Source organism: Silene latifolia, chromosome 8 (assembly GCF_048544455.1).
Source record: "Silene latifolia isolate original U9 population chromosome 8, ASM4854445v1, whole genome shotgun sequence".
Taxonomy (NCBI): Eukaryota; Viridiplantae; Streptophyta; class Magnoliopsida; order Caryophyllales; family Caryophyllaceae; genus Silene; species Silene latifolia.
In genome coordinates, this window is record NC_133533.1 from 9,900,614 (window position 1) to 9,913,374 (window position 12,761).

The 12,761-nt window shown below is 36.7% G+C and overlaps 1 protein-coding gene across 2 annotated transcripts; it reads left to right on the forward strand.

Moving 5' to 3' along the window:
* The first annotated feature begins 849 nt into the window (after positions 1 to 849).
* LOC141596337 (transcriptional corepressor SEUSS-like) lies at positions 850 to 10,345 on the forward strand. Of its 2 annotated transcripts, none has more exons than XM_074416461.1 (11): positions 850 to 1,320; positions 1,713 to 2,731; positions 3,309 to 3,689; positions 3,777 to 3,896; positions 4,423 to 4,471; positions 4,570 to 4,784; positions 4,872 to 4,940; positions 6,751 to 6,848; positions 7,250 to 7,343; positions 7,583 to 7,652; positions 8,991 to 10,345. In XM_074416461.1, exons 2-11 carry the CDS (start codon positions 2,150 to 2,152, stop codon positions 9,794 to 9,796), a joined length of 2,484 nt encoding a protein of 827 aa, XP_074272562.1. In that variant the 5' UTR covers positions 850 to 1,320; positions 1,713 to 2,149; the 3' UTR covers positions 9,797 to 10,345. The 2 variants fall into 2 exon arrangements, with proteins under 2 accessions (XP_074272562.1, XP_074272563.1); XM_074416462.1 differs by having other exon boundaries at positions 898 to 1,133.
* Positions 10,346 to 12,761: the final 2,416 nt, after the last annotated feature.

Below are 12,761 nucleotides of genomic sequence, written 5' to 3' on the forward strand. Positions count from 1 at the left end.
AATGTGACATAAGGGCACATGTTAATAACCTTAATATGGTAAGATTGACAACATATTCTCATAAGATATTCAAGTAAAAACTCATTGTTACCATAATTAATGAGAATATATTGTCAATCTTACCATATTAAGGTTATTAACATGTGCCCTTAGAACACATTTTTGAAAAATCCAAATAAACATTCACATCTAAAAAAATATTCATTTATAACTCGTCATATCTATAGCATATGCTAAAATTACTAAGTCCAATTTTAGGAAAGATTTTTTAGGCGGGAAAATGATAGTTTCGCCTATTCATTTAGTAAATAGAGGATTTCATCCCAATATGTTGTTCATCTTCAAAGGATAAATATGGGATTTCCCAACTTCTTTTATTCCAACTTTTAATCAAACCTGAAGTTATGAATGTGATGAGTTAGTTTTTTTTTTTTTTTCCCTTCTTTATTTAAGATACGTTGTAACATATTAACAGTTCGGCAACAATACAATTTAGTGAAGCGAGAGACCTTCAGACCTTAATATCATTATAGCCACTAGAATGAGACCTTATTGATCTACTCCATCCTTATGCCTCCAATTCATTTAATTGCATTTTATTTCTACTTGGGTGTCTCAATTAATTGTTTACGTTTTCGTTTTATACGCACTAAAACTACCTCTCCTTCTCATATAGACATGCAAACCTTCCATTTCTATACTTCTTAAATCTTACGCACAAAACCCCATTATTATTCGATATTCAGATGATAAACGCAAATTACGTAAACAAATGACTGAAATGAAAAATACACCATTATACTATTATAAAAAAAAAAAAAAAAAATCCAACAGCTGGAAAAAAAAAAAGAAGAAAGAGAGAATTATCAAATCCAATGGAATGAAAATTTGAAGTCCGCAAGTAGACATCCTTTCATCACTTTCTCTCTCTTCCCAAATTTCTCTCTCTTTATTTCTTCCTCAAAGATCAGCAGAAACCCAAAAGACCCGTAAAATTAATTTCCGAATTCTTAGATAATATTACACCTTAATTAATAAATAAATAAAATTAATAATTATCCTTCTTTTTTTTAATTATTAGACTCAATTTAATTAAAATTCCCCCCAAAAATGATGAAATTGTAATAAAATTGGTAAATAAATTACTACTTTTTGCTATTTTTCTTCACTTCTAGCAAATAATTCCCAAATATAACACCAACCCAGTTCATTAATGAGTGCTAATTTCAATACCCATATCTCAATTTTTTGAGTTTTTGTTTACATTTTTGTGGGTTGTTTTGTTCAATTGTTGGAAAATTAGTGTTTTTGTTAGCTTTGGTGAGTCCTCTTTCTAGTCAAATTCTAGTCTTTTTTAGTTGCTAATTATTTTATTTTATTTTTAGTTTAATTTGGTGGTGTGTGCATTTTGAAGTGTTCATTGGATTGAATTGATCAATTTTTTTGGTATGTTTTTAGTAATTTTTTGAAGTGATAGGCATGTTTTTGTTGATTGTGTTTACTTAACTTAAAAAGGTGAAAAACTTGTATCCTTGTGCCAAAATAAATCACAATTTTAAGGAAAATTGGCTAAAATAGTGATTTTTTACTATGTTTTTGTTAATTTTTAGTTTAGTTGCTTGGATTTGGATTAGTTTATGTATGATTGAATTACCCTTTTGTTTGTTAAGTTTACTTTTGCTAAGGTTTGTGCCTTTTGTTTTTGTTTGTAGAATGAATGAAGGGTTAGTGGGATCCAAGGATTTGCATATGCTCAAACTTTTCAAGGCGAAACCTATTGGAATTGTTGGAGATTTCGATATTGTAGAAGGTTCAAAAGCGAAGCGTGTTGCTTGGTTTGCTTAAGATTCTTATTGGGTATTTTATGTACTTAGTTTCGAGTTGTTTTGGTCAAGTGCAGAGGTATTTCAGATGCTTATTACTACTTTGGAGTATCATGCCTTCAATTATTTCAATGTGAATTGCTCAGTAGGATATTGTGTTGAATGTCGGAATTCGGACTGTACGTGGTGCGAAATTAAGATTTTCATTTAGAAGCAAAGTGACTCTAGGTTAAGATCCTTTGTTGTTATAGATATCGTACCTTGGGGTCTTCCACCCCAATTGGTGGTGCTCAGATACACCGTATTTGTTGAGGTCAAATTCAGGAATGTTGGGAGGTCAAGGAGGTCCAATGCCTTCACAAGGGGGTTTGTCTTCCCTGGTTTCGCCGAGAACTCAGTTTAATAATGGAAGCTCATTAGGGAATATCTCTAATGGGAACTCACCAATGCTTAATCATTCTTTTGGAAATGGTAATGCAAGTCCCGGAATTCATGGTGGGCAGAATGGCCCGAGAGGAGGGATTGATGGAGGAATCGAATCTGACCCTTTTTCTGGAATGACAAATGGGATGGGGTTCAACCCTCAGTCTTCTTTTTCAGCAGCCAATATGGCTAATCCTAGTACTTCAGGTCAAGTTCAGGGTCAACAGTTTCCGAGCAATTCTGGCAACCATGTGTTGCCAGATCAGTTGCAATCCCAACAGCTCGAATCCCAAAATTTTCAGCATTCGCAACAGCAGTCATTGCAACAGTTCCCTGCTAATCAGCAGCCACAGCCGCAATCATATCAGTCCATTAGGGGTGGCCTAGGTGGTGGTGTTCCTGTAAAGCTAGAACCACAGGTGACTGGTGATCAGCATGGGGTACAACAGCAGCTGCAGCTACAGTCTTTGAGAGGTCTTGGTCAGGTTAGGTTCAAAGTGTATATTTGAACAATATAATTTTTTTTTATGGATGGATAAATCCCTATATCTGTTATGCCATGTTGCTTGTCTCTTCATTTTATCAGACTTGAATACACACGGCACACACACCTTGACAGCTTCCTCTTTGGCCAAATTGTTCTTATAGTTTTAAAAATAGTGGGGTCCAGCAGTTGACACCCTACCCGTGTCAGATACTCCTTGTGCTTGAGAGTAATATTAACACTATCTATTTTAGGCCGTCGCACAATAAGAATCACACCTTGCTTCATTATTTTCACTCAACTTTCTGATATTTTTGTTCTAATAAAAATTTGATGTTTACATGAAATGCCAATAATTCGTACCCACTTTTATACTCTCCGTCACTATTATGTGTCAACTTGCGTACCCTCATCAAGTTCCCTAAATCCTGCCCCAAAAGTCGTGTGATTCTTAATGCGAGACGTAGGGATACTTGTAAAATAAGCAACACTCCCCCCGTGTGGTTGGGGATGTGACTTATGAGGAGATCAGTCTGCGGTATTTCAACGTAGGACTAATGAGATTCGGACAATTACAGGTAAAGTTGGAACAGCCCCAATTGCAGAATATGCGAGGCGTTGGGTCTGTAAAGATGGAACCCCACCATACAGACCAGTCTTTGTTCTTGCAACAGCAACAACATCAACTTCTACAACAGATGTCCATGCCAAGGCAGGCGTCTCAAGGTGCCACGCCTGCCCAGTTTAATCTTTTGCAGCAACAGAGAATACTCCACTTACAGCAACAACAGCAGCAACATCAGCTTCTGAAGTCTATGCCTCAACAGAGGTCACCGTTACAACCTCAGTTTTCACCCCAGAACTTACCTCTTAGGTCACCTGCAAAATCAGTTTATGAGCCCGGGATGTGTGCCAGACGTCTCACACACTATATGTATCAGCAGCAACATAGACCGGAGGTCAATGCTTGTTATTTTCCACCTTTTTTGGCGTGTGGTGTGTACAATGTTGTCTGTGGTCTTATATTTTGCTGTATTAGTATGCAGGATAACAATATTGAGTTTTGGAGGAAATTTGTTGCTGAATATTTTGCCCCAAATGCGAAAAAGAAGTGGTGTGTTTCAATGTATGGAAGCGGCAGACAAACAACTGGAGTCTTAACACAGGCAAGTTGCTCCCTTATGAACCCCCTACATTGTAGTTGGATACCCTACATTGTAGTTGGATATTTCTTGACGTGAGCTAGGGTTCACTGGTTGTACTTGTTTTAATCTCGAGGTAGCCATCATTCAATGCAATCCCCGAAATAGTTTTCATTATGGGTCATTAAGAAACAACCTTTCTGTGGGGGTGTGGCTGTGTACATCCGACGCCCCCTTAGCCCGCTGTTTGCGAGGACCCTTGAGGAATTAGGGTAATGTTGTTGTTGCTGTTGTTTTTGGTTCTAATAGGATAATCTAGTGATCGTGTGTCCTTTTTGTAGTTGCCAGTTTATTATGCTGCCATCTATTAATTTAAACTTGCATAATTGCATATCTGATAGACTGCTACCATTGGGATACAAAATGTAGCTCAATGCACGAATGTCAAAAGTGCTTTTATTGTAACGTTTCTGTTGGGTAGATTTTTCTATTACTTTGCCTTCTGTGCAGACCTTGTTAAAAATGCTTCAATTGTTTTGCAATATGGCAGGATGTTTGGCACTGTGAGATATGCAAGCGCAAGCCTGGCCGCGGTTTCGGTGTGTACTTTGTAACTCTTGTATTTGGAATGATATTAAAGCATGCATTTTTTATGGGCTTTGAATAATGTATAAACTTTAAATGATAATGCTTCCAGAGGCAACAGTCGAGGTCTTGCCCAGGCTTTTCAAGATCAAGTACGAAAGTGGGACACAAGAAGAACTTCTGTACGTTGATATGCCACGTGAATATCAGAACTCCTCTGGTCAAATTGTCCTGGATTATGCAAAAGCAATTCAGGAGAGCGTATTTGAGCAACTTCGTGTTGTACGTGATGGCCAACTTCGAATAGTTTTCTCTCCTGACTTGAAGGTTTGTATCCTTAGTTCTGTCTTCATGAACTTGAAGTTACTGAGCCATGATATTGCTTAAATTTTGACCTTTCGAATTAATTATCAGATTTGTTCATGGGAATTTTGTGCCCGACGACATGAAGAGCTGATTCCTCGACGACTCTTGATACCCCAGGTATTTCATCATTTTGAGCTAAATTTTCATCTATTAATTGAAGTGATAGAATCAATTCATATTTTCAAAAATCTTCCCAAAATATGTTCACCGTTTCATGTGCTAGAAATTGGCTTTCTTTGAGTTCTCCTTGCAGTCAAATTTATGTTGATGATTGATGAGTGTGGCTCTGTGAGTATTGCTTCAAAGACTCGTGTGTTTGTTATGTGAAATAACAACCCTCACAAATAAACATCAATTTTGTCGTTTTTGTAAGGATTTGTCTCACTCTTCCCCTCACACTCCGAACGTCTTAACAAATATATTCTGTTTCCAGCTACATTTATTGTGCTTGTAGAGTTGTAGTTATTTGAACATTGTTATATTTGGCTTCATAGCATTTTGATTTCAGACAGCTAGCTATCTCTTAGGCTGGTACTCTGGTAGTTTATCTGACCATATGATAACTATTTCCTTTGTGGGGAATCCGAGAATTGGTAAATCTACTTTATTCTAGTGGCTCAATTTTGGAGACATTGCGTGCATGTAACACTGCTATGTGCCATGTGGGTTTTCAATTGCTTTCTGAATGTAATCCGCTGAAAAACCTCGAGCCAGAGCCACTGCAGTTGTTAAAAAAAAGGAAGAAATGTCCCCATTTGACCTTTACGGTTAACTGATATCGGCTATGACCATGAATTTCTTCTAATATTTGTTGATAAACAATGTAAATTGTCATGTTAGATACATTGAAACAATTATTTTCAAATTATCATTTTTAAAATTTGCAGCGATTGGGTCTTGTACTCTTGTGACTTGTGAGAGAAAATTGGTTAAAATTGATCTTTTGGCCACCAAAGTCAAATAGGAACTACAGAAATGGGGGCGGAGGGAGTATCAATTATACCACAGTTCCTCTCCAACTATTTAATTTGAGCTACCAAACTATGTAAGCTTGTGTTTGATGTTTGTTATTTTTGAACTTTGCATACTCAAATCAGCTTTGACTTTGACTTACAAGTGCTATTTTAGTTGCATTTTGGGGTTTTAACGGTTTAACTCCTCAGTCCCCATAAGTAGAACACACAAGAAGGGGAAATAAATTATACAATTCAATAAGCAATATAATAATGTGTAGATCTAAGTATGTCTTGCTATGTATAGAACGAAACAGATGCTGTGCAAAGCTACTGAATCACTGAATGTTCTCTTGGTATGTTGATAGAAAATATGCCTGCCTGATCGTTATAATTTTGATCTTGATGATCATTGAAACATTAGTTTCCGAGTGTCTGAGCCGGCATTTTGTTATGAAATATTTACCTATTTTGGCTTTATTGAGGTGTCCCAAGTGTTGTACGCATGTCCAAGTGTCGAGTGTCAGACATGGTACGCAGGGATATAAGAAGAGTTGGAGTAACAGTCTTTGCTACTGTCAAACATCATTTAGTGGTACCATGGGGCGACATACCTCAAACTGGATTACTAGATACTCCATCTATTCATTTCGATTCACTGCATTTTCCTTGTTATACACTTGAATCAATTCATTACATTTCCACTTTCAGTAAGAAATAACCCCGAACAATTCTCATAGCCTTGTGTTATCAGTGAGACAAATATCCTCACATATCTCTTACCTGTTAAAACTTTTATCAAATATTCACTACACCAGTAACTAGTATGAGGTTATTTACTGCTTCTACTCGTGCTTCAATCTGAAACAACAGAAACTAATAAAGTCATTAATGTCAGGTGCTGCCTTTGATTCCTCATGCTTCTGTTTCTAATCAAAGCGATGAGTGACTCTGTCTTCTGTATTGTATTGCAGGTTAGTCAGCTTGGTACTACGGCTCAGAAGTACCATGCGTCCACACAAAATTCATCATCCAATACGCCTTCCTCAGATATACAGACTAACTGTAATATGTAAGCTGTGTTCTTTTCTTGTTGGGTCTGCTTTTCCTGCATAGTTATTTAATAGTTACTCCCTAAGTCCCATTCTTTTTTTGTCCCATTTGATTTCAATGGTCAGCCTATGTCAACTTTAACAGTCGAACTATATTCTCATAATATACAATAACATATAGGACCAAATGATCATGATTTATATATATATATATATCATTGGTGTGTCTCGTTGATTTGAAAAAAATGTCAAAATTGGCATCTTCTACGTGACCGTCAAATGAGACCAAATGAGATGGAGGTACTACAGGACTACCTTTATCACCATTTACAATATGAACCTACCTTTATTGTATTATACTGAAATTATGGTTGCATGGTTTTGATTTTGCCCCTACTTGTGTTTGGCTACTGTGTGTCAGGTTTGTTGCATCAGCTCGACAACTGGCTAAAACATTGGAAGTGCCGCTAGTTAATGATTTAGGTTACACCAAGAGATATGTTCGCTGTCTTCAGGTATGTTCAATTTCCTTGCTGTTGATAGTGAGTTAAAAGATGGATGCATTTGAACCTGAAATAACATCATTATCGATATAGTATATCTCCCAACGCCCATAACTTTTGCTAAAATCAGTTTCTCCCTTTTCTAACCTTTCGTATATACTCATTGACACATTTTTTGTATTTCTATCTCCCTTTTAGTCATTTATGCAACTAGTGTTTGTACTTTCTGATTGTTTGGTCTTGACTGACAGATATCTGAAGTAGTAAACAGTATGAAAGACTTGATTGATTATAGTCGGTTGACAGGGGCAGGACCTATGGGTAAGATTGTAATTATGTTTCTACTTTTTTTTACCTCGTTTTTACTCTTTATTTATTGCTTATCTTGATATTGGAATATGTAAACCTTACGTTCTAACTCCTGGGTCCTGCCATCATTTCCCGTCATCGTTCTATAATGTTTTTCAATGCTTATACTCCTCTCTGTGCATGGCAATGATTGCCAAGTCCTTATGTTTGCACATGAACTTTCTCTTGTTTGATATATCACGAGAACTTATGTGATATTCACGTACATTATTAGAGTATCTCTACTGGACATGGCTGTGTACTTATGTGATATTCACGTACGAAATTGGCTGCTTAAGGCATGAGTTGCTTTGGTAGCAATATACGTCACTTTAGGAAACGATAAGTTGAATTAGAGGCTGGAGTAAGAGAGATCAGTTACAATCCAGAGTCGGATTATCTGAATTAAAGTTAGTTGTTTGTACTGTCACGTTTAAGCTTTGAGATGCTTCTTTTATGTGTGTCAGAAGACTCCGACCTTAACCTAAATATGAATTTTTTGTGCATAAAAAAGCATTTGCTCTTGTCAAATGCTGAAGCAATTTGCAATCTGTTTTTTTTTTTTGTCGGCTGCCGTCTTCACTAGTTATCTGTCCCATGTCCCATGACCCATGATTGGTCTACTAAAGAGTTCTTGTAACATTCCAAGTTTATGAAACAACATATTCGCATGTTTCATCACTTCCAATTTGTGATTGATACAACATTACCCTCAGCGCATCTGAAGTCTGATTCCCATGGTAGTGTGTGTGTGGGTGGGGTCCATATGTATGTAGACTTATCTTTGTGTTAAAGCATAAAAAAAGTCCATTTCACAAATTTCAGTTTTGCTTTACTCTATCATATGCAAAGACACAGAATGCTGTCTTTAGAAATGGAAAAATTTAACTTGACGTTTGGCGTTATTTCAGTATGTAATTAACAACCTTTGATAGATGAAGCTGGATGTAATTCCTAGTCCACAAGAATAGCATAATATAATTAACGAGCATTTATACGTGATAGAGTGTGTGTTTTATATGTATACGGTGACCTTAGATGTGGTAATTGGTTGGGTCAAGCCGACTTGTTTCAAGGTCGGGTTGTTACAGAACCTATTTGGTTTGGGTCATGTGAAACTTTGTATCAGGTCAGGATGGGTGTTGGGTAAGTCACCTCGGTTTTCTGAAATTGAGCATGTTTTGTCGTGTCTACATTGCCTAAAAGCTGCAATTGTATGTGTAATTGACGGATCAAGGAAAAATGATACGGAGTAGTAACTTTGTTTGCAATTTTTTCACTCTTTCACTGATTTTTCACTTCTGCCCTCAGAAAGTCTGGCCAAGTTTCCTCGAAGAACAAGTACGCCCTCAAATCTCCAGGGGCAAAATCAGCAACCCGAGGAGCAACAGCAACAACATTCACAGCAGAACAACAACGATCAAGGAATGCAAGTTCCTTCGACCAATGGGGTGTCAAGTGTAAATAGTCTCAATGCACCTTCTTCTTCTTCTACTTCACATAGTACCATAGCCGGTCTTCTCCACCAAAACTCAATGAACTCGAGACATCACAACCCTATAAGCCCAATGCTGTCAGCTCAGCCGAATTCTTCTCCATTCCAATCGCCTACACCTTCCTCTTCTAACAATCCTCCCCAAAATTCACACGGTACCTTGCCAGGCCCTAGTACAAGCAATGTTAACTCGTTAAATTCACCCGTGTCCAATATGCAACCGCCTGATGGTGATACAAAGTTTATTCATGAAATGATGATGAATGGTCAACTCAATGGCGGAGGTTTTACCGGCACGGGTTCTCTTGGAAGTGATGTGAAAAATGTCAATGGCATTTTGCAAACGGGCAACTCGGGCCTTGTGGGAAATGGGCCTACAAATAGCAACTCCAGTACGGGTGCTGGGCCATTTGGTGGAATGGGTCAAGCATCCATGAGTAACGGAATTAGAGCTGCCATGGGTAATAACTCTATGAACGGAAGGATTGGTGTTACATCTATGTCTCGGGATCAAAGTATGAATAACCACCAACAACATGACTTGGGGAACCAAATGCTTAACGGCCTTGGAGCAATCAACGGTTTTAACAATCTTCAATTTGATTGGAAGCCGTCGCCGTGAAGGGTAGGGTCAGAAATTTAACTTCTGTTGGCAGCTTAAGAGAAAAAATTAAGTTAACTCTTTGAAGCTTGGTAATTCGTCATCCTCCCGACAAAGCAAGCAAAACCGATGGAGTTACACTGAGTGTGATTTCAAAAGAAGGGAAAGAACACACAGTGACCGACCATCTATTAAAGGGACATTATTTCCGTCGAAATCTGATTATCCTAAACTTGATTTCTTGTGATTTCTTACCATCACAAGGAAGCGAGATGGTGATCGTTGGGTGATATGACGAGGATTCGAGCTTCAATGAGAATCAGTTCAACAATGCTTGTGTCAAACTACCTTGTAAGTTTAGGGAGCATTTATAGTCTTCATAAATTGGTGTCCTCTCCATTCCGAATCGGGTTATATTAGGAGGTTGTTAATGTGTATAACAGTTTTATTGAGCGACTTTCTTAGGTTTACTAAATCAGTGGAAAATGTATTATTACATGCATCATGTATACTGCTTTTATTAGATGAAAAGTTTTGTACTAATACCTTTAAATGACCAAATTTTTGCTACACAAATTCTTGTTTCAGACGGACACTTTTGGTCTTATTTGTCAGACGGATAAAATGTTGCCATTTTTTAAGAAAATGTAACCAATTAATTTACAAATTGTTATGACTAGAGGTGTCATTTTTTACCCCGAAAATGATGTGAACAATAATGGTAACATGTTATCAAAAAACAACATTTTATTGTAAAATGATGACATGTTACCCGTCTTATTCCAGACCAAAAACAATGGTTTTAAGAAAAACGGGCCGTTTTTACTAATGCAGTTCGCGTTTTTTTACATATTAACATGGTCTTTCTTCAGTTTATTTTTGTTTTAGAATATGGATATAACATAAATACATTATTTTTCTCGATATATTTATGGTCAAAGTTTAGCAACGTTATCCCTAAATGTGAAATTAGAAGAAAAACGGTATGACGGTAGTAATATTTTATTACAAAAATGGTCAAGTATCACTAGCAAAATGGTTCACATATGGCCAATGCCCAATAGTTATTATGAAGTTCAGCAACATTAGAGAGGCCGAGTATCAAAAGGCGCAATAAATAAGACCCAATTTGAACATTGCAAACATAGAACGAATACAATTCGAGGGTTGTCAAAGCACAATATTGGGCCAAAATAATACCATATAAGGTCAGTAGAAAATTTGCAAACAAAGTTGCAAAAATTGCAATATAGTGAAGGAAAAAAAAAAAAAAACCCTTTTTTAACGTTAAAAAATTTGCAATATGGTGAAGGGAAAATTGCAAAAACTTTTTTTAAGGTCTCTGGTTACAACGTCGCTAAGCAGTGGAGAAAGCTTAGTGTCACATTAATCATCTTTGTTACCAATTATAGTAAATGAACTTACTATAAAGATCACGTTCTAACAGCAACATATCGATTAGAAAAAATATTAAAAAAAAAAATGAAAAAAAATTGTAACACCCCCTTCTTACCCGGCCAAGGTAATTGGGAGATGTTACCTTCTTAGTTTCCCGAGGTGGTGAAATCGGAGTCATAATTGAGAAACAATTAACATAAATGAATAAATGAAATGAATGATACAACTCATGACTACTAACTAATCTAATCAACTATGCTTGACTCGAATGTCATCTCGGGTCGTCCCTTCTCCCGCATGCTACCAAAGCTAACCTGTAAACAACTACTCCCCATATGATCGAAAATATCATATGGGTCGACACAGGCCACCCGGAAATAGGTGACATTTACACGGACACAACAAACGTCAGTTTCAATACACAACATAAAACATGACCCGATAAGTGTAGACACAACATGATTATGTGAATGAGACTTGTTTTTAGCACTTTCTAATAATCTTATTTGTGTGATTGTAGATAGCCGGAGGTCGAGGTAGGCAGTAGTAGTAGATGCCTTAGTACCTCGACATCTGAGCGTGAGGAGGAGAAGACGACGGAGGTTGTGCAGATGACAGAGGCTGAGCCTGAGGATGAGGAGTCAGACCCGGGATACGAGATCCAGTACACCCACGACCGGAGGATGATACTTGATCCGGCGGGATTATGGTAAGTGTTATTCTTTGTAATTTTATAATTATTCATTTTTTTTAATAATAAATGCGTACTTCAACTTAACAAACAAATTGTATTTCAGGTTTAAGGATCAAATAGTTGTACGAGGAGTTTCTGCTAGTACAAAGCAGAAGATGATGGGTCCTGTTCTTACTTGTTGGACCGAGGCTAGTGCTGAACAAAAAGAGCAATGGTTCAATATCTTTCAGGTATGTTTTCTTTTATATATTTAATTGATACAATTCTAATAGTTACTAATTTTTTTTACTAATACTTAATACTTTTTTTTAAAATCATGATGCTTTTTTATTTTTACTAATACTTAATACTTTATTTTTTTGACAGAAATCTTTTGTTTGGCCGGATGGATTAGAGTATGTTGTCCGTCAAAGGCACAACGATATCGGTACCAAACGATATCGGGACAACATCTATAAGGTTGCCAAGAGAAAGAAAGAGCCGGAACATATGAAAGGTATATAATTAGTTTTGTTACTTTTATTGAGCTATATATAATTTAATACAATTTTTTATTTTCTAATAACACGATTTTAAATTGTAGGTGGTTCATATGAGGGTCTCATGAAGCAACGTGAATTACCCAGGTTCAAGGCAAAGTCAACCCAAGCATCAATCAACAAAAGGAGAGGAAAGAAAGATGGAGTGGCCGAGCCTACTTATTACGGGGTATCACGATCGTTCCTGGATTGTGTTTTGGGTGTAAGTTTACATATTAATATGTATGCTTATATTTTTTCAAAACCTTCTTTTATGCTTAGTAACTTAAGAATATTCTTTCAAAGCCTCTTATATGCATGTTTTGTTTATTTAGAAGGGAAATAAGAACAAGGATAAGATGGCCACGGCACCGGA

Excerpts from the sequence above, each read along its gene's own strand:
- LOC141596337 (XM_074416461.1), top strand. The coding sequence starts at position 2,150 with ATGTTGGGAGGTCAAGGAGGTCCAATGCCTTCACAAGGGGGTTTGTCT. Across the intron at positions 4,785-4,871 it reads TTTTCTCTCCTGACTTGAAG|ATTTGTTCATGGGAATTTTG; the intron begins GTTTGTATCCTT and ends ATTAATTATCAG. Across the intron at positions 4,941-6,750 it reads GACGACTCTTGATACCCCAG|GTTAGTCAGCTTGGTACTAC; the intron begins GTATTTCATCAT and ends ATTGTATTGCAG.